This window comes from Phyllostomus hastatus, unplaced genomic scaffold (genome assembly GCF_019186645.2).
Source record: "Phyllostomus hastatus isolate PE091 unplaced genomic scaffold, TTU_PhHast_1.1 phas_scaffold_1066, whole genome shotgun sequence".
Classification (NCBI taxonomy): Eukaryota; Metazoa; Chordata; class Mammalia; order Chiroptera; family Phyllostomidae; genus Phyllostomus; species Phyllostomus hastatus.
The window spans coordinates 10,737,376-10,764,775 of record NW_025334004.1 but is presented as its reverse complement, the minus strand read 5'-3'; the positions used below and the strand labels follow the sequence as shown (position 1 = coordinate 10,764,775).

Below are 27,400 nucleotides of genomic sequence, written 5' to 3'. Positions count from 1 at the left end.
GTCTCAGCCAACTCACGGAAACACAAGATTGTCCTTAAAATTGCACTCTACCTTGTCTTTCACAAAAAGAAAAAAAGACAAAAAAGGTCAGAATCAGACTTGTTATTCATACATTTGCATTGATTTAAATACATTACATACAATTTCTACAGTGCATTAGAACAATACAGAGGCGGCAGGACTCGCACAGCCCAGCCCCCGCTCCCTGCCGCTGAGGGACGGGGCCTATGGCTGGCAGAGGGCTGGGCCATTCCATGAGTGCCACCCAGAAGCACTCTGGGCCCCTGGCTTTACCCAAGTCCACATTCAAGGCAACCTGAGTACAGGCTTCAAGGAGAACAGACAGAGGCCAGAAAAGGATCCCCCCGCCATCGCCACTCTTTTGCCTGCCAGGACTGGGACCAGCCCCTTTGTCATTGGACCCAGTTTCCTTCTCACAGAGCTGGTCTGGATGAGGGCAACGTGCAGATCTGCTTGGCTGGGGGCAGCAACCAGGCTCCTCGTCAGACTCCTCAGGTTCCAGGTGGGGAGCTTCACCACAAGTCTGTATCAAGCTGTCTATGGAGAGCTAAGCACACCTGGGTCCCCTTCTGGCCTCTGGGAGCCCTGCTGCTCCTGCGGGCTGAGGGCAGGCCTCCTCACAAACGTGGTCCCCAAGGCTAGTGTCCAGGTCAACTGACTGGGATTGTCAGGGCTGGGGCAGGCTGGGGAGTTGCGCCTTCGTCCACGGGGCACGCGCATCCGGCTTTTACACAAGCTTCCTGTCAGCTGGATGGAAGCCCAGGAGAGGCTGGCTCCCGGGGGCTGGAGTGGAAGGGGCAGCCTGGCCCAGCTGACAAGGAGGCTGCACATCTCTGCTTGATGGCAGGAGCTGGGCAAGCAGAGGGCAGCCACAGTCCTCGCTCCCTTTCTTTGGTTGTTTTTCAAACCTTCAAGATAGTTTCTTTCCAAGGCTGATTGACCAATCCGCAGCGTTCCAGAAACTTGAGTGTCCAGTGACATGGGGCTGCCCCTGAGCCACAGATGGCACCCTCTTTACTCCCTCACGAAGCCACTCTTTGCTTTGGTGTAGAAAGGGTTTGGACACCTGGCAAGGGGACAGCTGAGGGAAGGAGACGTGGAAGCAGGAAGCACACTGAGCTGAACAGCGTTGGGGAACAGCTTGAAGGCCTCTGTCCTTCGGGCCCTACCATTCTTAAGAAGCCATGGAAAAACTGCCCTGGAACAAGAGGTCAGGGAGCAAAGGGCGGCTACCAATTAAGAGGCAGAATACAAGTCCTGTTTCCTCCACCAAGCAGCAGTGGTAGCTTAAAAAGAAGTCGGAGGACCTAATATCCTGTCCTCTTATAAATTGAGACCCACTCCAGAACCCAAACTGAACCCCTAAGTCCAGAGTTGAGAAAAGAAACATCTAAAATAACATAAACAAATGAAAGGAGTGGGAGAGTTTATCACTTGTGGGCAGGGCAAAGGACTCAGAAAGCAAGGCTGGGGTAAGTTTGCCCACAGACCTATCACAGCTCCCAGCACACACTCAGGGTACACGAATCCTTTGTACATGCTGGGGGAGTCCACATCCTACCTCCTGCTTTTGCCCGAGTGACAGGCAAACTACAGGCCCGAACTAGAGTGTTTGGGTCCCTAGCAGGGCAGAGCACAGAGCTGATCGATAGGATCATATACAGAACTGCTGGGAGGTCTGGAGCGAAAGCACCCCCACCGTGGGAATCACATCTGAAGGTTTTCTGCAGCCTGCTGCACTGGTAGGGGGAGGAGAGGACTTGGCGAAATCTCAAAGGACAGGTGTGGCTTCTGCCTGCCCCAGCACTGAGGGTCACCCAGCTGCCTTGGCCCCCGGGAGTGAGGAACTGTGAGGCACCTGAATATCTGGGCCCATGTTAATCTAGGTCTAGATTTGAAGTTTCTGATGATGAAAGGATCTGGGATTCTGCCTGGGTTTTTCTAATAATTTAAATTAGTTTTTGTTGTTCGTTTCTGATGCAGAATATAATGAGGAATTGCAACAGAGCAAGATGTAGGGGAGGAAAGGGAATTTCCCAGCCTGCCCTCCAGAGACGCTGGAGGCAGATGCTCCCTCCCAGACACCTGGACTCCTTACACAGAGCTCCAGTCCTCCCTGGCACCCAGGAGGGCCCACCAGCACTCACTGCCCCTCTGTCTGCGCTTCTCCCTGTGCATGGGAAAGCCCTGAGGGGGTGGTGAGCAGAGAGGGAGGGCTCTCAAGGGCACTGCTCTCTACAGGCTTCTCTGGCTTTTCCTGAAACCCGCTCCCCAGGCTTCCTCCCAGCCTAAGTCGCAGACAACACGCCCTTGTCTCCCGCTTGGGCTACCACCACGAAAAGAAGGGTTTCCGACTCTGAAAGCTCTGTGTGTAGGACTCGCTAGCAGACCGCTGGTGGGAACGGGCCGTCTCAACAATCACGGGTGGCATCTGGACCAGGTGCAAGGGACTCTTGTTGTCTTTCAAGGCCTGAGTCAGATTTAGGATCTGCAGTGGGAAAATGAGATAAATTAAGGAAAGGCCTAGAGGCATCCAGGTCTGCCTCTGAAGGGAGACTGGCAGATAGAGTGTTCCTAGAAATAAAAAAAAAAACAAAAAAACAAAACCCAGCCCTGCTGGTGTAGCTCAATGGACTGAGTGCTGGCCCGCAAACCAAAAGGTCACTGGTTTGATTCACAATCAGGGCATATGCCTGGATTGCAGGCCAGGTCCCCAGTTGGGGGCATGCGAGAGGCAACTGATAGATGTTTCGCTCCCTCTCTTTCTCTCTCCACTCCCCTCTCTCTAAAAATAAATAAATAAAATCTAAATAAAGTATCCCATCTTGAAAACTAAAAACTAAAAACAAAACAAAACAAAACATGCTAATGGAAAATTGTACAAATAGTTACTTATAAGAGTAGGACTATAAGTGGGCAATATAGAGAAAATGAAAACCTTTCTAGCCATTTTAAAAATAAAAATTACAACAAATCTCTCTGATATTTTGCCCTTCCAGTTCGTAAAGATATGGAAGGTGGTGACTCAGAGCTGGGGAGAGTCTGGAGACAGGACACAGGGTTAGATGGCGGGACCGTCTTCCTGAAAGGCCGGTGGACAATGAAGACTGAGATGTGCACAGACCAGGCCCTCTGACTCAGCAATTCCATTTTTAGGACTAAGATACAAACAACTGTGAACATGCACAAGACAGTTTTAGCCAATACAATGCAGTATTGTTTATAAAGTGAAAATAATATAAATGCTCAAGAGTATGGGATCAGTTAATAATTTGAGGGATAAGAAACAATTAAAATAGATATTTCTTTGGCATGGAAAGCTGATCACAATATTATTTGAGTCAAAAAAAAAAAAGAAGATAAGGAATCAGTATCATAATGTGACTTCACTTTTATTTTCTAAACTCCTTTCTATCTACCCACCTGCAGAGATAAAAGTCTGGTAGTTGGCAGGGATTATATGTGGGTCAAGGAATTACAGGTGATTTTTATTTGTTTTTTTTTACTGTTTACCCTTATTTTGATTTTCCTATAAAGATCATGTATCTTAAAAAGCCAACATTTCAGCTGGATTCTTCCTCTAATGCTGCCTGTTCATCATCTTTTTATTTAAATAGAATTTATACTTTGGAATAATTCTGTATCAACATAAAATTTGCAATGATAGTGCAAAAAGTTCCTGTGTATGATTGACCACATTTTCTCCTTATTTTAACATCTTACATAACCATGGTATATTTAGCGAAACTAGGAAGTTAACGCTAGAACATTACTATTAACTGAAGTCCAGACTTAGTTCAGACTTCATTAGCTTTTCCAGTACTGTGCTTTTTCTGTTCCAGGATCACATCCAGGACACCACACTGCACTTAGTTCCCTACCAACTTTTGTCTGTATTTCAGAACTATTTCAGATATGCACCAATGAGAACATATTTTCTCTCCCTTGTCAAAATTAGAATCACCACCATTTATGTTCTCTGGTAGGACAGGACAAAAGCTAAAGTTTTCCTATGATAGCCTTCTAAACCACTAGATGTTGAAGATTTTCACATCCAGGCCAGACACATGGGAGGGTAAGCTAGGCTGCACCCTCAAATCACAGTCATACAGCTCTCAAGCCAAATACCCTTGGCTTATAAATGTTACCCATAAAGAGGCAGAGATTCACCTGGAACAGGTGTCAGAAGTGGATCCTACCAGTAATTCATTCCTCTTTCACTTTTGTTTAGGTATTTATCAGCATCCTACACTGCTTCAAAGAGCCTTGAGCACAAGATCAATGTAGAGAACTAAAAGGAGCTTCAAATGGAATTGGAGTGAATTGTGCAAAAGATCACCCAACTTAAAGAGACAGAGGATTTTAAACCTGCCCTAGCTGGGTCTTCCTGGGTTTCCTTAGGTCTTTGAGTTAGGAGTGCCCTTCAGGTATGCTAAAGCATTTAGGGTAAAATGTCAATTGTGTATGGCTTTCCAAAGATTTGCCAAAATAAATCTATATATAGAAGAGATAAACTTTATATATATATGTATGTAGGTCAATAATATAATATATATGTATGTAGGTCAATAATAATAATATGCAGGTATGTAGGTCAATAATACCTGTATGTAGGTATTATTGAGATACATAATATACACAGATATGAGATAAAGCAAGTGTGGCTAACTATCAATGGTGAATCTAGAAGAAAATCACATTGCTGAGGTTTGAAATTTTTCAAATTAAAAAGTTGAAGAGAAATTTAGAGCAGACACATAACTCTAGAGAACGTGCTATTTAAAGAGGATTTCTAGCCCTGGCTGGTGTGGCTCAGTAGATCAAGTGCTGGCCTTCGAACCAAAGGGTCTCCAGTTGGATTTCCAGTCTAGGGCACATGCTTGGGTTGTGGCCCAGGTCCCCAGTAGGGGGTGTGAGAGAGGCAATCATGCAGTGATGTTTCTCTCCCTCTCTTTGTTCCTCCATTCCCCTCTCTAAATAAATAAAATCTTTAAAAAATAAGTGAATGAATAAATAAATAAATAAATAGGATTTCCCTCACATCCTGAAATCTTTTTTTTATTTTTATTTTTTAAAGATTTTTATTATTTACTTTTAGAGAGAGTGGAAGAGAAGGAGAAGGAGAAAGAGAGGGAGAGAAACATCAATGTGTGGCTGCTTCTCGTGTGCCCCCTACTGGGGACCTGGGCCGCAACCCAGGCATGTGCCCTGACTGGTAATAGAACCGGAGACCCTTTGGTTCACAGGCCCCAGCTCAATCCACTGAGCTAGGCCAGCCAGGCTAAATTCTTTATCTAACTCCCGGTTAGAAGCTTTTATAGTGAGTAACAACTACCACTCAGATCATTTCTCTGGGGCTTCTTCACTCTTCCCTTTCAGTTCACTGTGATTACGAGTCATGTAGGTAGAAGGTTGTAACCTCCTTTCCCTGTGGTATGTCAGATCTCTGTAGGGCACAGGCCCATTTTGTTTCAATGTGTGATTGGTAAGCAAGTAAAGATATAACTAATATACTGGCCACCTACATGCTGTGAGGAGCCGGATGCTCAAAGAACTTTATGGTGTTCAACATAGCTAACACATATCGAGTATTTAATACGTCATGCACTACTCTGTTTTAAATCCCTTATATCATACTAAACCTGTGAGGTAGATGCTATTATTACTCCCACATTACAAATGAAGACAGTAAAAGAAGAAATTAAGTAACTTGTGCAAGATTTCACAGCTAGTAAATGGCAGAGCCAGGACTTAAGCCCAGGCACTGTGACCAGTTTGTGCCCTTAACCATTAGGCCATTCCAACTCTCTTTAAGACTTCAACATTACTGGTAGAATGTCAGTGTCCTACAGAGTTTTTAAACAAATTTTCAAGCATATTCTTTACTGTATTTTGGAAGATCAGTAATGCCCTGGGTGTCTCCTTAGCTCTCTTTGAAGGTAAAATGGAAAGAGTAGAAATAATATAACATAAAACCAAAGCCTATATCTGAGTGCTTAGCATGTGCCAGGCATTGTTTTTACTAAATATTTGATGTGCATTATCTCACGTAATCCTCTGGCCAACTCTGAAAAGCATTATCACTGTCCCATTTTCTAAACAAAGAAGCAGCAGCTCTTGTCCAAGTCCATAAAGCATGTAAGTGGTAAAGCAGTTTGACTCTAGAGACTAACTCTTAACCAGCAAGGTATATATATGGTCTGCCTCCAGCAACCTGAGGACAAGGGATCACTGGGTAAACTTACCAGTGATGTATCCAGCAAGTAGCACAGAAGTAAGCATGCAGTAAGTGCATTCACCAACCACCAGATACCCTGGGAGAGGTGGGAGACTGGGGAAGGCCACCTTTCCTCTCATGTGTTAATGCAGAATCACAAATATGTATGACATAGACTGAAATATGTATGACATATACTGAAATATGTATGACATATGTATAACAATCTTTACCCATTAACTCAACACAAGCCCATAACCCTCCCAGAGAGATCCCAGGGATGACACCAGGAGATGTCCCAGGCTTACCTGTCCCCGCATGACAGCAATCTGCTTATGGAACTGGCCCCTGTCAAAACCAGGATCTTTCTGCAAAGGAAGGGCAGACAGAAGGAGATGGAACCTGTGTGAATCCCTCAGAAGAACCCATTTTCCTACCCTAATTAGAAACTTGCTAATAAAGAAAACCTACATGAGGCTTATAAGGCTCAGTGAAGTTACCTATCACCCCAAGAACTCCGTTTCACAGTCAGGAAAACAGAACAAGTACCTTGTCCTGAGTCTCATTATTAACTAAAGAACTCCAGGCTCCAGTGTGCACTGGAAAGTGAAAGCTCTGCAGATTCACACGACACACAGGATACACACAGTGTGATCCATCAGAGCTACCAATTTCCTTCAAACCAATCCAAACGAGCTCCTGCTGTCCACATGTGGGAATCTTGCTCTTTACTGGCTAAGAGGTCAGAAGGGTGCCAGAAGGGTGTTAGCCACACTCTCTTGGCTTTTATTAGGACCAATTAGGAAAACCTTTAAGAATTACTTCTTTTATACGGTTATAAGGTGGATGTTTCCAGGGCTAACCTTGAAAAGTTCATACAGGTCCTCCTCCAAGTCCTTGACAAAGTTTGGGTCCGATATCTTTGGAAGAATCAGATCTTTGATCTCCTGAGAGAATGGAACTTTTGCTTGGGGCAACCAAGCCCAGTAAAAAGGATCTGAAAAGAGGGAATGTCGAAACCAAAGCTGTTATTGAAAAAAAATCCCTGCCCATCTAGGTCCTCCCCCTCTTCCTTGACAGACAACAGGTAAGTTGCAAGAGCTGTGAACCCTGAAAGTTACACAGTAAATGGAGGAACTAGCATTCAAACGCAGGTCTGCCTTATCCCAGAGCTTGAGCTCTTTCCCAGATATTACAAGACTCTTCAAGACACCAGCCTATCTAGAAGGGTTAATGACTTGCTCCTGTGACACTGAGATACTCTTTCTGAAAAGACAAACTAGTGCTGCAAAGGGGCTGGTGATCCCCTACCTGTATCTCTTCCTCTTTCTACATGATTCTTGGTAATAACAGGGCAGGAGCTGGCTTCCAGGATGTCAACAAGGAAGACAGGACACTGAGAACAGCTTATATTTAAATGCAAATAGAATACATGTTTTTAAAAGATAGTCCTCAGAAAGAATAAGAAAAACTCAAAGCAGAGATGAGAAAACTCAACTCTATGCTTCTAATGGGAATGCTATAAGGTAAAAATGATAAAACTAACTTACGTTATCGAATTGTTGCCACATGGCAGCTACTGCACTAAAGTGCATGAGCTGCATTATTTCATATCATTAATTCTTAGAACAATCCTACGATACAGGTATTATCATCTACCTTGAACAGCTGAGAAAACAGACCTAGCAAGAGAAGAGCCAGACCAAAGTGGTCTTAAAACGTACATGCCCTCCAGGAGTCAGGATGCTTCAGGGGGAAAGCCAGCCCATTGTCAATGGCAGCCACCTTGATAACAGGTTCCTTCACCACCACCCAGTCTGTGTCCTGAAGAACAAGGAAACACTGAATACTTAGGGTCCCAGGTGCCTCAGGCCCCTTAAAGCAGTAGTAATCATCTCCTCTCATCCTCCTGAGGCATCAATCCTTATTCAACCTCTGAACTGGTTTCTACATTGTTACCTGAGTTTAGCACATTTATGGTACCTCTGACTTGGCTTGTTCAAGGTTCTCAGAGTCCCTTTCTCATCTTACAAAAGGTGCACTTCCCAGGAGTTGCCACAGTCATTGGTAATAACAGAAATGACAATACCAAAAGAATACTATAAGCCATTCCTGCTAGGGAAAGACAATGAAATTCCTTAGGGTATGAAAAACAAAAACAAAAAAAACAAATCATTATCAACTGGTCAAAATCCCTCTGTGTGGACCCTGACTCAGATGCCAGTTCACTGGTGGTGACCCCGGATTTCCAGTGAAGAACAGAACCGTGGAAGGTAACAGGTGGCTGCTCTCGCACAAGGAAGTTTGCTCCCCTGCCTCACTGATATACAAAAAGGAAAAGGACAAGAGCTGAATGCAAAAAGAGTGGGGCAGGCTACCCACTGTGACTGCCCATGTCAGACACGCTCATAACTGTTTACTTGGCTCCGTGCTTTAGGTTCACTGGTGTCATCAGAAAAACAGGGGACATGGGGCCAGGACACCTGCATCAGAATCCCCTGGGGTCCCTCAGTCAAAGTACAGAGTCCTGAGTTTTACCCAACATAATGGGGAGAAAGGCTTGATGACTTTGTACCATTTTTAATAAGTACTTCAGGTAATTCTAGAGCACAAAATTTGGGAAAGATTATTAAAGAAGGAAGTAAAAAACACTGAGGATGTGTTAACTAATCTTACTGTGGTACGCATTTCACAATATGTACCTGTATCAAATCATCATATTGTACACCTTAAACTCACACAATGCTCTGTTATTGTATCTCAGTAAAGCTAGAAGGAAAAAAAAAAAAAAAAACATGAGGAAGAAACACCAACCTCTGACCTTCTGCAGGTAGCCTTCCCATTAATGTTTTAAAATGTGCAGACTGAGCGGGGCGGGTGGGTATGTGTGGCGAGGCACACAAGGACTGAGAGAGTGAAGAGAGCTGCAGGAAGCAGCTTCTCTAAACTGACGTTCCGTGGAATTGTGGTCTGTTGTGAAAAAAGTGCTCCATGGTCAAAAAAGTTTGGAAATCATGGGGCCAATCACAACTAAATGGGTTCATTTAATGTATAACTTTTCAGACCTTTACTATATGCTACTGTGCAACGTGAATCTCTAAAAAAGGCATAAAGGATGTACCAAACTCATTTGAACTTCTCTTTATTCTGTTCCTATTAACATCATTTAGTAGCATATTCCTTAAAAAACAGAGGAAAACTTTACCAAATATTAACCTATCAATTTTAAACACACATGCTATCATAATTCTGCTGAATGCATATACTGCACTTTACCCCCTTCTTCAAGGTATAGATGAACCTCTTACCCGAGAGCCAGAACTATCCATTGGATATTCATATTTAATCAGCCAGTTGTCATTGCCGCGATCTGCAAACAGAAACACAAAAGTTACAAAGTTAGGGGGAAAAAAACACAAACCCGAGGTGATTTTTGTTTCCATGGTAGGTTAGGTATTTTGGACACTTGGACCAATCATTCTACTGAGAACAACTACAAAATATGGAAAAAATACTTTTAAATCTCTTGAAGGCTTTGGAGATTTTAACATGATGATGAAGAGTTAAAATGTCAACATCTGGGAGAAAGGAAATCCAGAGAGGGAGTCCAGCACCTGTGGCCCCATCTCCCTTAGAGCACCGGCCGATCTGAGAAGAGGCCAAGAGGTAGGATGACTGGCTCATTATTCTGCTTACCTGGGTATGTCCAAAAGTCTCCATCATTATTATTAACGACAACAGTATTATCTTACAGTTTTATATATAAATGTGCTTATATATATGTATATATGTATACACAAACACATATATAATTTAAACACATAACGTTAATAATACAAAAGTCTAGAGAAGGGTAAATGGAGCTAAGGAGATCTAAGATCTTTGTATTGTCCAAGAAAATAGTAAAAGTACCAATAACATTAGATTTGGAAAATCAAATGTCCACAAGGTAATCTTTAGGGTAACCACCAAAAGAAAAGACAAAGAGTACACGACTTCTAAACTATAAGAGGAGGGAAAGGAAATAATTATAAAGTGATTCAAAAGAAAAGAGAAGGGAATAAAAAGATAAAGAAAAAGGGAGAATAAAAGATAGGCATAAAATACAGAAAGCAAATAAGATGGTAAGTGAAAATCCAATCATATGTATATAGACGTTATAGATAAATGAACTAAATCTCTAAAATTAAAATAGTTGTTTCAGTGGATAAATAAAATTGACAAACTTTAGCTATAGAGACTAAGGGGGGAAAAGAAGGCTCAAATTACTAAATCGGAAATTAAAGTGGGGACATTATTACAAAAAAAAATGATGAGAGTACTGTGAGCACTTTATGCCAATAAGCAGAATAACCTGGATGAAATGAACAGAGTCCTAGAAACACAAAACCTACTAAGCATAAGCCATGAAAAAACAGAAAATCTGAGTGGACCTATAACTAGTAAGGAAATTGAATCAGTAATCAAAAATCTCTCAATAAATAATAACCTTGGACCTAATGGCTTCATTGGTGAATTCTACCAAGCATTTAAAGAATTAACATGAGCCCTGGCTGGTGTGGTTCAGTGGACTGAGCGCCGGCCTACAAACCAAAGGGCTGCTGGTTTGACTCCCAGTCAGGGCACATGCCTGGGTTACGGGCCAAGTTCCCAGTGGGGGGCATGTGAGAGGCAACCATACATCAAAGTTTCTCTCCCTCTCTTTCTCCCTTCCTCTCTGTCTAAAAGTAAATAAATAAGTTAAAAAATAAAAATAAAAAAAATAAAGAACTAACACGAATTCCCCTCAAACTATTCCAAAAAATTGAAGAGGGAACACTTCATAATTCATTCTAGGAGGCCAGCATTACTTTGATACCAAAATCAGACAAAGACACAATGAGAAAACTATAGGCCACTATCTCTTACGAATATTGATGCAAAAATCCTCAACAAAATACTAGCAAACTGAATTCGGCAGCATATTGCAAAGATTACACACCACAACCAGTATCATTACTGGAAAGTGAGAAAGGTTCAACTTAGGAAAATGGATCAAAGCAAAACATCATATTAGTAGACTGATGATCTCAAAAAGCATTCGACAAAATTCAACATACATTCATGATAAAAACACTCAACAAAACAGAAACAGAAGGAAACTCCTACCACATAATAGAAGTCATATATGAAAAACCCACAGCAAACATTATACTCAATGGTGAAAGACCAAAAGCCTTCCCCCTAAGATTTAGAACAAGACACGGATGCCCATTTAGGTAGCTTCCATTCAACATACTACTGGAACACCAGAGCAATTACGTAAGAAAAAGATAAAAGTCATCCAAGTAAGAAAGAAAGAGGTAAAATGATTTCTGTTTGCAGGTGATACAATTGTTTATGTAGAAAACCCTAAAGATTCCACACAAAAACTGTTAGAACTGATACATTCAGCAATGCATCAGAATACAAAGACAACACGGAACAACCAGCTGCATTTCTATACATTAACAAAGAACAAGCTAAAAAAGAAAAGTAAGAAAACTCCTTCATTTATAATAGAATCGAGAAGAATAAAATACTTAGGAATTAACTTATCCAAGAAGGTTAAAGACCTGTTCAATGAAAATTATAAAACATTGCTGAAAAAAATTACAGAAGACATAAATAAGTGGAAAGATATCACATGTTAATAGACTAGAAGACAATATTGTTAAGACATCAATAATACTCAAAGCAATCTACAGACTGAATGCAATTTCTAGCAAAACCTTAATAATTTCATTTGCAGAAACAGAAAAACCCACCCTAAAATCCATATGGCATCTCCAGAGACCCTGAATAGCTGAAACAATCCAGAAAAAGAACAAAGCTAGAGGACTCACACTTCCTGATTTCCAAACAGTACAGTACGGAACACACTGCACAGACATGCAGACCCATGAATAGAGTCCAGAAATAAACCTTCACAAATACTGATCAAATATCCTTGACAAGGGTGGCAAGGCCATTAAATGGGGAAAAGACAGGTACTTCAACAAAGGTGTTGAGAAAACTGCATATCCACATACAAAAGAATGAGGCTGACCCTTCCTAATACCATGTACAAAAATTAACTCAAATGGATCCATGACCTACATCCAAGTCCTAAAACTATAAGATTCTTAAAAGAAAACATAGGGCAAAAGCTTTATGATAGTGGATTTGGCAATGATTTCTTAGATATAATACCAAAGGCACAAAAAAAAAAAAAAGGAAAAAATAAACTGGACTTCATGAAAATAAAAATAATCACATCAAAAGACACTATCAACAGAATAAAAAATCAACCCACAGAATGGAAGGAAGTATTTGCAAGTCAGATACGTGTATATGGTACAGGATTGATATTCAGAATATACAAAGAACTCCTATAATTCAACAACAATAAAACAAACAAAACTGATTTGAAGACGGGGAAAGAACATGAATAGACATTTCTCCAAAAGATATATAAATAGCCAAAAAGCACTTGAAGAGATGTTCAACATAACTAAACATTAGGGAAATGCAAACCAAAACTACAATGAGATACCACTTCACACCCATTAGGACAGCTACTATCAAAAAAAAAAAAAAACAAAAAACAAGAAAATAACCAGTGGTGATAAGGATGTGGAGAAATTGGAACTCTTCTGCAGTGTTGATGGGAATGTAAAATGGTATAGCCACTGTGGAATACAGTGAGGCAATTCCTCAAAAATTAAGGATAGAATTACCACATGATCCAGCAATCCTACTTCTTGGTATACACTCAAAAGAATTGAAAGCAGTGTCTCAAAGAGTTATTTGTTCAACCATGTTCATAGCAGCATTATTCATAATAACTAAAATGTGGAAGCAACCCAAGTGTCCATCAACAGATGAACAGAGAAGCAAATTGTGGCATATACATACAATGGGCTATTATTCAGCCTTAAAAAGGAAAGAAATTTTGACATATGCTACAACATAAATGAACCTTGAGGACTTTACACTAAATGAAATAAGCCAGTCACAAAATGACAAATACTGCAAGAATCCACTTACAGAAGGTACTTAAAGACAAAACGGTCCTATGACAGGCTTTGCTGTTATAAGAATGACTAGGGACCAAGTATAAAAGTACTCTTAGAACCCTCATGTTGCTTTGGAAGGCCAAGGGTCTTCTGTCTGGGACCAGGAAACAGGCCCAGACAGAATGTAAATATTAGCTCCAGGCCTTGCCACCTCTATAAATGCACATAATGCACCTGGACAAAGCTTGTCTTGGAAAAACATGTTCTGAGAACTTCCCCAAATGTGCATAATCCTTTTGACTTGATAAAACTCATCCTGACAAGGCTGTCTGATACCAAGCTCTGCAAGGCCGCAGGCCTCACCCTGCGCCTCACTGGTCAGTCTGGCACAGGGAGAGGACCGCCCACAGCTGCTCACCAGTGTTGCGAATGATGTAGTCCAGCACGACCAACCGCTCAAACTGCAGCAGTAGCTGCCGATTAGTGTTCTCCGGGAGAGGTTCTGCTTCAAAACGCCGTAGCCAGTAATCTGCATCTTTGTAGCCTTCAACAAAGAGCTGGAATGAACCAACCTGCAACCAAGACAGAGGAAGAAAGCTATTTCCCTGCAGCCCAAGTTCAAAGATCCCAAGAGTAAGCCAGGGACCAACTATGGCCTTGTGGATTTTATATCAGAGTAGGAAAACGTTTCCAAGATGTTTAATTCACCTCCCTTGCAAGGAGAAAAGGGTTGTGATGGTGACTGCCCATCCAAATTCAAGAAGCCCATCCAAATGGTCAAGAGAAGTGAGAAAGTTAGGGTCTTAGGCCTTTGACAGAAATGAGGAAAAAAGGTGCCTCAGGGCAGGCTATTCAGGTGCCCATATGCCAGTCCATAGGCACCTTGCTTCACCACTTGGACGACTAGGCCACTATAAAGTAATCACCTTTAGTAAGTCATATAAGCCCTGACCTGTGTGGGTCAGTTGGTTGGGCATCGTCCCACAAAGTGAAAAGTTGCCAGTTTGATTCTCCGCAGAGCACATGCCTGGGTTGCAGGCCCGGTTCCTGGTTTGGGCATGTGCAGGAGGCAACCAATAGATGTTTCTCTCCCTCTCTTTGTCCCTCCCTCCTCCCTCTCTAAAAATAAGTAAAATCTTTTAAAAAATCCTAACTTTAAAAAAAATAAGAAGTCACATAAGTGTAGTCTATACCTTTGGCGGTAGCCCGATGCGGTTAAACCGCTGCCCAACTTTTGGCACTTTCTCTAGCGCAAGCCGCTTGCCCCTGGACTTCACTCGGTCAATGGCACTGTAGTTGAAGGTCTCACTGGCCATGTGTACTACCTACATAGAGTAAAGAGAAGAGATAACTATGTTAGAGTCAAGTTTAAGGAAGTATCCCACTATGGCATGAAATAGCTCAATGCTCACCAATACTGTTCCTCTTCCAGGACACACAGAAAGCATACATTTCTCAGCCTTCCTAGCAGCTAAGATAGAGTATACAACTAGTCTGGGCCAATGGAATGTTGACAAAGTGATACATGTACATCACCTCCAGGCCTGGTCCCTAAAATCTCCCATGATCTGTATCCTATTCCCCAATCTCTGCAGCTGAATTGAAATGAAGGGCTCTGAGATGGCAGACCCACATCACAGAGGGACCCTAGAGCCCTTGTCACTACATGGAATGACACAGGATCTAAGAGCTGACTTATGACACGCACCTACGATGTAAACAAAAAAATACTCCTATTATGTTAAACCACTGTGACTCAGGGGTTGTTACAGCAGCTGACATGAATTTCACTGACTAATACAGCTACCTCCTGGGTTAGGAAAAGATGTCCCAATGCCTGTTTTCTCTCCAAATAAAAACAAACTGCAATTTACTCTACATCCTTTTATTTCCTTCTCAATATTGTATGATGGACAACTATTCACACTCAAAAAATAAAGTTGGTTTTAATTTTTAGTGAATTATTATTTATATGCATACTTATGCAGACTATGTGTGGAACATTACGTAAGAAATTAGTAATAACAGCTGCCTCTGAGGAAGGAAATTGAATGGCTGAAAGACAGGGGTGGGAAGGAGGCTGAATTACTCTTCTCCACTTACACTCCTGTGCCTTCTGATTTTAGCACTAAATGCATGCATTACCTATTCAAAAAAATTTTTAGTGGACTATCAATATTATATTTGATCATTAAATTGTGGTAACATCAATATAATCCATAATCCATATGTATAACTACTGTCACACTTATCAAACTGCCCTGTGGGCATCTATTTGTGTATCTAAATTACCTCTAACCCTAATGAAATTAAAGGGGGAAAAGAACATTTTGCTCACATTAGCATTCCTAGTACCTAACACAGCAGCTGGCACATGCTCAAAAATATTAAGTGAATGAATGAATGAGTTACAAGTTTCTTTCAGAGACAGCAACAAGTGAATTTTCACATATAAATATGTGAAATGAAATTTATAAGCAAATTTTTTCTTTTCTTAAACCTTGCAAAATTCATTACAAATAACTATTTTGTCCATGAACAATAGAGATAGAAAGGGGAAAAATAATTGCCTCCCTCCCTGCTTTATCGTGTCCATCCAGCATTAAAGGAGGACCTAAAATGTGTGTACAAGGTACTGAGGGATGGCACTGTCGGCCCTACAAATCGGGACACTTAAGCACAGGAATAAAGGGGAAAAGGACTTGCTTAAGACTATCCTACCAGTTTCCATGGTGAAACCCTGGTTCTCTTAGACCGTAAACTACCTTTTCCCACATCAAACTTATTTGTGATCACGCTTTGTAACAGCCCCCTTTCCCCTTATGACTAATGAACTTTCATAACCTGAAACCGCATAGGAACAGAGAGCAGAGACAACTACTGAGTGAGAATCAGAGCCTCACTGGTTGAGGCTCCACTGCAATGTGAGCCCCATTTCCTCAGTGACAGATGCTCTAATAAACTGGATAGAACCCTACCACACGGTGGGGAGGCAAGGTGGGGAGAGGCTTCCTCTGACTATTCTCCAGCAGCTGTATGTTACAAGTGTACCTAGTTCTGTTTCATCTTGTTCTCATAAAAGACAAGTATTTTTGTTGTTGCTGATTTTTTGATGCAAAAGTTCCTCAGGCCTCATTAAGGTGCTCTAATAGGGAGAGAAGGCCAGAGATGGGGGAGAAAGGGATTGTGTGGGGGGTGGTGACACTGATGATTAAAATAGTCATAAAAATACCACAGGCTAGGATGTATGGAGTGTTATATTGTGCCAGGCACTGGGCTATGTGTTTTACATAGGTTATTCTGCATAATTTTAATAGCCACCTTATAAAATAGGAACTATTTATATCCCTATTTTTATAGTGAGGAAACTGAGTGGAGGTGGTAGGGGGCGACTCGTAAGCAACTTGCCCAAGGGTCACCCAACTAAAAAGCTGCAGAGCCAGAATTCAAACTTAAGCCCTCTGATTCTTAGGCACTGCACAGGCAAAGGAGGCAGGCACAGGGGCTGGGGGCACTCTGCTATTTACCTAGTGAAGAAAGGAAATTAAAGAGTAACAAGCAAGGAGTATTTATTTAAAAGCGTCTCCAGACTTTAGGAGGGGCTTAGTAGAAGAATTTCCAGTTAGGCAGGAGATCACAGGAGCATTAACTATTATGTAAGATGGTCAGAGTGCCTACGTAATCACAGGCACACCGAGAGGACTGACGCATGAAGGGACAGAGTGAGCTGCGCCAGGCCAGGCAGTGAATTAGATGTTAGGTGGTGGCTACAAACCCAGAATTGCCATCAGTCTCTCCTAGACCTGAGGACGCAGGATCTCTGGTATTGTTTCTCATAGTTTGATATTCACTCACTGATTCAGTTGGTCCTTACAGAACGCTTACTGTAGGTACAGTACTTTCCTAGGCACTGAGAATAGGAGAAGGATATTTCAGGAAGTGTTCCTTGACTACTATGGCCTTACAAACTAGTTGGCTTACTGTTTGGAGTTTGGTGGCAAAGGAGCTGACACAGTTAAATGCCCACAACAAACACCTTTTCTTCCAAAATACCCTGGGAAGACATCAAAACAGGTTTGAAGGGAAGGTCCTGTCTCCTGATCAGTCTCTTTGCATACAGTCAGCTAACTAAACCTGTGAAGAAAACTCCAAGCAGGAATTTTTAATCCAGAAGCATGGTTTCTACAAGGTCAATGCATAGACTTCACCTGGGCTACAAAGCATTTCCTGAAACTATATGTAAAACAATAATTGCAAATATATGTGCTTTGGGGGGGAATAAGATGAATAGCTTTCCTTAGATTCTCCAAGACAATTAAGACCCAGAGCCACAAACACACCTCTAAAGCCTTAGGGCATCACATCAGAGTTCCACCTTAAGTTGTTACTAAACCTCGGATAGCCACATACCCAATGGGTGATGACATTCTGAAGTGGTCATATGCTGACTAGCAGATGCCTTCCCCTCATAATCCCTGGAAAGTTTCATGGAACACCCTATAGTTGCAGGGGTTCTTAACCTGGCCTCAATACATTTCCTGATATGGTACGCGATCAATTCTGTATTTACGCATTTTTGGGGGGTAAAGGAGTATGATCCAGACCCTTCATTAGAATCACAACTAAGTCTATACCACATATAATGTGTGTGCAAATCCATTCTAAGCGTGGATTTGCTTCCTGGGACACCAATTTTGTTATGTTTAGACAAGTACCAGATTTCCATAGCATGAAGAAAAGTGAGAATTCCATGTTAGTTCCCTGTAGGGCAGGGGTGTCAAACTCATTTTCACCAGGGGGCCACATCAGCCTCACAGTTGCCTTCAAAGGGCTGAATGTAACTTTAGGACTGCATAAATGTTAACTACTCCCTAACAGTTAAGCAAGAACTCGGTGCTGCCGCCAGGTAGAAACAAGGTGCCAGGCTGGATAAAACAAGGTGGAGGGCCAAATTTGGCCCTCGGGCCTTGTGTTTGCCACCCCTATAGGGGTTCTGGCCAAATCTTTACTCTAACCCTCAGCCCATTCTAGTCCTCCTTGCATAAGTGACTATGCAAGTGCTTAGCTGACATCAGTAAGTCAATCCTAAACTGTATCTAAATCCTGGAATGGCTTGCAAATCCAAGAGACTGGGCCGCAGCAGTAGCTACGTTTCTAACCAGTTTGGGGTTATCTGGAATCCAAAGATGCAGGGAGCCCATAAATGTGCATCAAAGGAAGTCGGTAAACTTCCTAAAATTATACGCAAAAATTTATGTGTATCCTTCTCAGGACAGCTTTCCTCAGATGATCAAATCAGGAGCCTAAACCTACCTCCCCACAACACTCCCCTGTAAAAAAACGTCTGAGAACCCTAAGCTCAGGGCACAAAGAGCCCTCACTGGACGAATGGTCTCACTAACACGTAGCAGGGCTTAGGCCCAGGAAAATCTGGTCAGGCAGTAAGACCCCCTGGATACAGATCACTGACCTTTGTACGCGGTACAATGTTGAGTTCCAGTTTTTGGTCCACCAGGCTGGCCCCTGCCTCTGAGAGATAGCCCTGGTTTAGGACAAGGCAATCACGGCCAAAGCAGCAGGGACAGCACAGCTTCTGTAGCCACTTGGTCCACTTAGGATTAAGGTGCCCATATGGCTCTTCATTTTTGGGTTTGAAGACAGCGATGATCTTCTACACGGGCAAAAGAAAAAGAAGGTATTAAAGGCAAGTTGACTGAAGTAGCTCCCAGACCAGGTCAGCAGGAATACAGAAAGAGGGCATGGGCAGACCACCTGTACTTACTGTCAGGCACTGGTGTCCCCCCAGTATACAAGGAGAACACACCAGCTCCTGTATGCAGCTGAGAGATCCACTGATAGAAAGGGCTGTGGCCAAAGAAGGTGCCAAGTCCAGTATATGTGATATGAAAACATTTTTTTAAGATTTTATTTATGTATTTTTAGAGGGAGGGGAAGGGAGGGAGAGAAACATCGATGTGCGAGAGATACAAGGATCCTCTCACATGCCCCCAACTGGGGACTTGGCCCACAACCCAGGCATGTGCCCTGACTGGGACTCAAAACAGCAACCTTTCAGTTCACAGGCCAGCACTCAATCCACTGAGCCACACCAGCCAGGGCTACGGTACAACAAGTTTTAATACCATGAAACCCCAACTTCCAAGGTACATACATACACACTATTGCTCCACATTGATTTGTAAAGACTCAAAAAGTATTATGAAATGAGGATAAGAAAATTCCTTCATCAATGGTTGATTTCCTCTATCAGCCTTACTATCCCACCCCCTGGAAGTTAATGAAACCTTACAGTAAAAAGTTTACAAATGACAAAATAAACAACAGAAAAGAAAATCACAGCAGAAAAAAGAATGTTAACTGATTAGAATGGGATTCTCTTAAGTCATTCTGATAGGCAAGAGACCAGGACATGAGAGGCCACGAAGATTAAATTCATCTTCTCTGGAAGACAGTAACTTAATGCTCAAAGGTCCTTGGAAATATGGGATGCTGCTGCAACCTAGAAACTTCCCCAGACCAGTCAGCTCTCTGAGGTGGTTTTTCATTTTTCTCGTTCCCTGCAGTCTCCAAACTGGTCATTTCAAAGGAAGAGAAGTAAATATGCTATCCGAGTGATTCATCTTCATATGACTCGCCCTCTCCCCTCAGCCCACAACCAACTCAAGCTACTCTGGGTCATAAGGCATTTTCCTGTGTCACTTCCTGAATGGCAGGTCACAGCAGAAAACATACAGCCATCTGTCTGCAATAAGTAAGTATTCATATTAGGGACTGGTCAGGCACCCACATGTCTCCAACAATATTTGGTCGATCATGAGGCCAGTTCCTTCAAGAAGCCTTGTAAGGATTGAGAGGGCTAGAAAAAGACAAAATTCTCTTTCTCCCTCCAAAAGAATCAATTTAGTCTTAAAGGTAAACAAAGTTACTTATCCACTTGGAGAAAGTCAGAAAGTCAAATGCATACATTTATATCGTAAATCAGAATTACATTCTTATTCAAAGTGGCTAGCAAGAGGCCTACATTAGCAATATTCCTTTGTCTCTACTCCCATGGAATCCTGGGCTCTGAATTGCACACTATCTTGCCCTTCAGACAATGCCTGATCAGTCCACGGACTCTACAGATTCTGGACAGTGAACCACAGGAGAATGTGAGGCATGTCCCAGAACCCAACAGCCAGTTCAACGTGGCACCACGTGGAGTTCAGCAAGCTGGTCCCCAAAAGGGAAAACAAGACACTCCGACTACCAGTGAGGCTGAAAAACGCCAGGGCTAAGGCTTAAACACTTCCACTGAAAGGAAGCAGAACCTGAAGGCCAAGAGTGCAGCCAAGCATCATTATAGACTAACCTTTCAAAACCTTCACATCTTCCATAATATTAAATCTGTTTCAATATCATACATCATGTAGCCTCTGGAAATCCCCACTGTACACTCATAAGGAAACTAGAATGAAAAAGGCAAAGTCTTAAAATTACTATGAAAAGTTTTGATTTGTGGACCCCAAAAGGGACTCCTAAGGGGTCCTTGGGCCGCACTCAGAGAATTTCTATATTCTGTATTAGAGGTTGGAGGGAAAACAGCACCCCCTGACTTAGCTATTTAGTTAGAGAAGCTGTATTTACAAATTAACTCTTACAAAAGAAAGGGAGGGGTTAGTCCAAATACAGGAGACCCTGCAAGAAGAGGCGATCCAAACAGAATATAGTGAAGAGATTTAGCCTGTATTTATTTTCATATCCACTGCCTTCAACCCCACCTGCCTTGTCTGTTACAACTTGTGGCCTGGTTGATGATACCTACAAATCTCAAGAACTACATTTATATGTGATAATCAAAGTTGACTGCCTCTTAATATTTTAGTAAAAAATGATTCTATTTGATCTTATTCTTTATTTGGCTATCAGTGTGGGTCTCAACCAAATGTGCAAACATTCAAATTTCTTGGAAGGCACAGGTAGCTAGAAGATGCACATTCAATGTTATAACATTTTTACATTTGAAAAATGGAAAAATATACTGTACTGTTATCATGACAAAGTCTTGGTGAATAAAATATTTTAAAAGGTTGAAAATTATAATATAAGCCAAATTGCTAGAGTAAGTGAGTAGTATATGCAAAATTTTGAACCAAATACCAATGAAGGTTATCTAATGAATTACTATTCTCAGTAGTCAGGAAAGCATCTTCTCAAAATCACGTGACTTCTGTCTCAATGCTAATGTATTCAAGAAAGCCAACTCTAGAGGTCAATGGGCACATAACTTAAAAACAAAACACTCTGATTGACTAAGCAGGAACCATGCCAGGGGCTTTCAGATGTGGTATCTCATATAATCTTCTCAACAAACTAGGGAATCACATGCTATTATATGATCCTTGGCAATATGACGATATAATATTATTAGACTCACAAAGCAGAAAACGCTCAAAAAATACTTTTGTAGGTGAGTGTGAGACCTGAAGTACAAGGATGCAACTGAGGAGAGTAATAGGAGTACTCTCCACCATGACTTCTGATCCAGCATTTTCCATCTTATTGTTCCAGGTCCCCACCGGCTTACCCTGAGGGAGAAACCATTCTAAACTGAGAATCAGTGTCAGGGCTGTTATCATCAAAAAATGTTCAGACTCGCTCTCTCTCACTAAATGTAACTGTCACATAAACTGCTGTTCCCCCAATCTCTGTTCCTCGGACACAGGACCCCTGACTTTTAGCTGGGTAAAACGTAGACTACAGTTCCCAGACACTACTGCCGCTGAATTCTGAACAGTGGGCTGTAAGAGATGAACCTGGGGCCATGTCTAGGAAATGAATGGCCTAAAGGGATGGAGCAGATGCTCCCTGTTTTCTTTCTGAGGGCCAGAAGAGCAGGTAAGATGCCTGCAGTCTGAGGAGCCATCTTGGGTCATGAGTGGAAGCCACAGGCTGAGGATGGCTCATCAGCTGGATGGGAGGAGCTTGCATCCTGATGAAGTGAAATGCCTGCCAGCCCCGAGTGGCCTACAGACTTCTTCTGTGAGAGTTCAATGTACTTTTACTTGAGTCATTATGAATTTAAATTATCTGCCACACTCAGCCAACTTTAATTCTCACCAAAATGGTAACTGAAAAGAGAAATCAGAAAGTCGGATGACTAAGTCTAAGGCAGCAGATCACAGTGCTCAGGAGCACGGCCTCTGGAGCCTGTCCTCCTGGACGGCCTGGGCCTGCCTCCCACTCACCGGCTGTGAAACCCTGGGCCAATTACTCACACTGGGTGCCTCGGTAGCATCCGTGGGGATGCTAATAGTACCTACTTCTGAGGGTATTGAGAATTAAGGAAGTTATTACTTGTAAAGCATTGAAACGAGGACCTGGCACATATTAAGTGCTATCTAAGTATTTGTTAAGTAAAATAAACACTTTTGGAGCAGGGCCAAAGATGACAAGACCATCTGCAGTGAGTCTGTGGGCCAGTGTGACACCACAATATTTAGAAAGTGGGCCTCTGCTCTAAACCACATTTTCCTCAGTGGGAGCAGGACTCCCACATTAAGAAGTTTTGTCAGGCCATATGTGTTTCAACATCCCCTCTAAGAAAGGACAGTGGCCAGGAAATTATAGAGACTGGGATCCTGCAAATCATCAAGAAACATCCCCGTAGCCTGTCATTCTCTGTGGCCTATATACCGAGGCAGTAGTACTTTACCTGCTAGGTAGGACTGAGAGATCATATTGCTCTGATCTGTCAGAGCACCTGATCACTTCTCGGCTGATTTGACACACTTCCAACAGAGCTGTAACAGTGTCACGAAGAAAAACAAAAACCTTCCTCTGGCTCCTATACCTAGCAAAGTCAGTCAACAAGCTAAAATAAAAACCACTCATATCTTTGGTGTCATTCTGGTTCCCCAATAAAAAAAACGAAAGCATCTGACTAACATTTAGACCTCGGGACACCCAGCTTTCTTTTCTTCCAAAGTGATGGTTCCCCTCTGAGCTTTCTGTTTAACTCACTGCTCCCTTATTTGAGGGATCTATAAAGACCTGTTACTCTCAAAGCTTTCCCCAACTCAGTCTATATTAACTGGGTTGATGGCAAAATTGCTCTCTGGTTCTTTCTTTTTTTTCCTAAAGACTTACCATCCTTGCCACTCAGCAATCCTATCAAAACAGCATATCACCCACTGAAAAAATTCACACAAGAGAGATGCAGAGAAAATCTGACAGAGCTTTGACACCATCGTTCTAATAAGTAAAACAATAATACATTTTTTCACTATCGGGGTGTGCAAACTCTTGGTGTCTCTGGGCCACAATGGAAGAAGAGTCGTATTGGGCAACATATTAAATACATGGGGACACGTAATCACAAAAAAGAAAAAAATCTCATAATGTTTTAAGTAAATTCAGGATTTTGTGTTAGGCCTCATTCACAGCCATCCTGGGCTGCATATGGCCTGTGGGCTGCAGGTTGGACACCCTGGCACTAAACCATTCTGGCCCACCTGGCAAAGAAGACTTGATATTTTTTGACCCTCTGATATCCCAGTGACACCTCTGCAGTTCTCAAAACAGAGGTAGGCAGGCCACTGCCCTAACCCATGTCACTCGGTTGGTGGGCGTCATCCACAAAGCGAACGGGCATGGGTTTGATTCCCACTCAGGGTACATGCCTGGGTTGTGGGTTTGTACAAAAGGCAACCAATGGATTTTTCTCTCCCTTACTTTCTCTCTCCCTTCTCCTCCCTCTAAAAATAAGTAAATAAAATCTTAAAAAAAAAAAAGGTAGGCCACTCAAATATAACCAGAAACATCTATCATGTTGCTACTGCCGGCCCTCACTCCAACTGCTTCAAGCTGGGTATTTAGAAATCTCAGCTGGCTGCCTTCAGAACTCAGGAACTGGGACTATAGTCTGTTCCAATCATTAACCTTTGTTTTTCTTTTGTTTCCATAGAACTGTCTCTTATTAAGTAAATTACTGTGCAATAATAAGCCTAACTTTGAGAGCCCACCTGCACACTGCCTCCTGAAATGCAGCAACTTTAACTAAACTGACCTATTCTCAAGACTAAGAGGCTGGTTCAATAAGATGGCACAATCTACCAACTCAACTTCTTGAGCTGTACTTCTTAGGGAAGCAGGTTAGGTGGACTGTTTGAAGCTGAAAGCAATCAAGACCTAGCAGGAAAAACTTTTACCTCCCTTATTGCCTACAAGAACTTAGGTAGGGGGCCTGGCCCAGAAAAAGAGCTATTACCAGAGAGAACTTTTTTACCTGAAAGACGTACTGCATGGCAAGTGAAACATCTGATTATCAAACAGCTGCTCTTCTTGAACTTCCCCCAAAACTGCCCTCCTCCACTTTGAAGCCCTGGGCCCCTATCCCTTAGCTGAGGATGGCATATAAACCTCAACTGCCTGACTGCCCTTGGATCTCCTATGTTTATGGGGGTCCTGTGACCTAGGAAATCAAATTTGTTTTTCTCATGTTAAGAAAAAAAAAAAGGATAAAGGTCACTTCTCAGCTGTCCTGATCAATCACTCCATGCCCCATCCCATCCCCCTTTAATCAAATGCAAGGGACAAAATAAAGGTCAGCAAACACTGCCCTAGCTGAAAACCAAACCATCTATATGATAGTCTTGGGAGAGAAATGAAAGTGAAAGGGCAGCTGATAGTCCCATGATTCTGAAACTCCATCCTAAGTTGAGGAACCATAACAAAGGATTTGAGCAATTTCCCAAAAGAAATCCTAGATGAAAACTAGTGATTCCATCTACTCAATCACCACCGTCTGCCAATAAGAAACCTGGGACGGTGGCAGAGATATCCCCACAGCACAGAAGGCTGGAACTGAACTCTCAGGAGTCCCTGCTGTGTTACACGTCCTCCTCAATTAGCAGTGACAACATTGGTCTGGTCCAAAAAGAGAGAAAAATGAGCCCAAAGCTCAAGTCTGTAGTTTAAAGCTACAGACTACTAGAAAGCAGCATCTCCCCGCGCGTCTCTGTCCAGAAGCAGATTGCCTCACCAAACCGCTGGGCCCCTAGCCTGTATCTGGTCAATTTCCTCTTTTAATTTCTCGCTCACTCCTCCCCCACCAAACAGGTTCTGATTTATTTCTTCATTCCGCAGAGCCTCTCCATCTCCAGTCCTCCGTGGCACTCCAACATCCTGGAAAGGGGGCTCCCCACAGTAAAGTTTCTCCTTTTTGCAGCTTTTCTTTCGGACCCCCTTTTCCCTCTGGCTGTGCGAAGCCCCAAACTCCCCTGGACAGGCCCATCCTCCCCGCAGTCGGCGGCCGCGATCCCTACCCCGCTCTCACCCCCTGAGGGTCCTTGACGAAGTAACTGCCGCTGGAGCCTTGGTAGATGCGCTCAGGGAAGATGCAGCGCTCGATGGCCACCTCGGCCTGTCGCACCACCGCCTCGAACTCCGGGTCCTCGGGAAACTCGTTTCGTTCGCGGTGGGCCTGCGCGGCGTGAGCAGCTGCTGCGGCCTGGGCGGCCAAGGCTTGGGCCTGGGCGGCCACGGTTTGGTTCTGGCCCTGGGCCGCCGCACCCCGGGCCCGATCCAGCAGTGGCTGCCGCTCCCGGTCGTGGCCTGGCGAACCAGGCGGAGAGAGGGCCGGGCCGGCCGCCGCCGCCACTCGCACGGCGCCCCCCGGTACCTGCGGAAAGTGAGCGCCTGAGCCGGACGGAAAGGTGTAGTCCGGGGGTTGGCCCCGCTCCGGGGACACTAATGGGCTCGTCTCGTCCATTCCTTAGGCCGCCGGCTCCGGGACCCGGCGCGTTCCACACAGCTGAGCTCCGGGAGGGGACCAATCCGCAACACCCCCTACCCCCTCTTGGCCAACCAGGTCGCGGTGCCTCTGTGGCCCCGCCCCCACCTTCCCTGTTTACTAGGCGACGAGTAGGCACGACCCCTCGCGCGCCAACCGTAGCCAATCAGAATCAGCGCCTACGCAATCACGCCCTCAGTGGTTTTTGCTCGTCACCTTTTGTGTGGACTGCGCATGCTCCAGGAGCCAAGCTCAAATTAGACACTCCCTGAGCTCTTAGCTTTCAATTGCTGATCAATGTTTAGGAGTTTTCAATAAAGTAAGCCTGCCTAGTCAGTCACTAATTGAGTGCCTACTGTGAGCCAGCTGTAAGACTAGAGAAATCTGATCTTTGTATCAGAATTCATTCAATCTGGCACTCAGTCATTACATATTTGTTGAGCATCAACTATATTCTAGATGCTAGAGAGACAGCAGTGAAGCAAAGAAACAAAAATCCCTACTCTATCTAAATAAAAAGGTTTTTTCAAAATCCCAGCCCTCATGCAACTTACACAGTGCCTGGCACAAAGCTCAATGTTTATTTGTTAATCGAGGAAAGATATAGTCCCATTAGACTAAAAAAATTTGAGGTAAAAGTCCCTGACTGTTTTATTTATCACTGTAAAACCTCGTGCTCTACATTTTTATTAGTGGTAAAGAGAAGAATGAGTCCCTGCCCTCAAGCTGAAGACATACAAGTCTCTGAGGCACTGGGAGGGGAAGAGCCAGCAATCAGAGCTGAAAACTCCTTAACAGAAGTTCAGTGACTTAGGGATAGGCTGGAGAGTCAGTAAAAGCCTTAAGTGGGGCATGTCCTATGAGCTAAGTGTTGAAGAATGTACTCAATTAAATCACTGGTTTGTGGGGGAGTGGAGAGAAGAGGGAATCAGAGACATTTGAATTTGGAGTTTGAACCCTGGCCTCACACTTATTAGTGATTTTGTATGAGTTACTTAACTCTCTAAGCCTCAGTTTTCTCATCTATAAAATGGGAATAATCATCTTTTTAAATTGATTAAATAAGAATCATGATAAGTATGTAAAGAATTTAGCATAGTGCTTAGTACATAAAAAGCAATCAACAAATGATAGATTTTTTTAATCACTGCTGTGGTTATCATTGATGTTGTTTTTGTTTTTTTTGTACTTAAAGTAACCAGCAGAGAGAGTGTGGGTTTTCACAAGAGGTGACTGGCTACATTACATAGTAACCAATATTTCATAATCATTCTGAAGAAGGCTAGGGAAATAAAATGGAGTCAATATACTCAAACTGCTAAATTACTAAAAATCAAGTCAGTTGAGGCATGA

At 42.9% G+C, this 27,400-nt stretch overlaps 1 protein-coding gene across 1 annotated transcript; it reads right to left on the bottom strand.

Annotated features, from left to right (window-relative positions):
• Positions 1-87: 87 nt before the first annotated feature.
• On the bottom strand, positions 88-26,074 carry PI4K2A (phosphatidylinositol 4-kinase type 2 alpha). Its single transcript, XM_045854334.1, has 9 exons — positions 25,592-26,074; positions 18,725-18,925; positions 14,448-14,579; positions 13,673-13,826; positions 9,547-9,608; positions 7,963-8,062; positions 7,102-7,235; positions 6,547-6,606; positions 88-2,509 (listed from the first exon to the last, which is right to left on the bottom strand). The coding sequence occupies exons 1-9, from the start codon at positions 26,024-26,026 to the stop codon at positions 2,348-2,350; spliced, it is 1,440 nt and encodes a 479-aa protein (XP_045710290.1). The 5' UTR covers positions 26,027-26,074; the 3' UTR covers positions 88-2,347.
• Between the last annotated feature and the right edge of the window lie 1,326 nt (positions 26,075-27,400).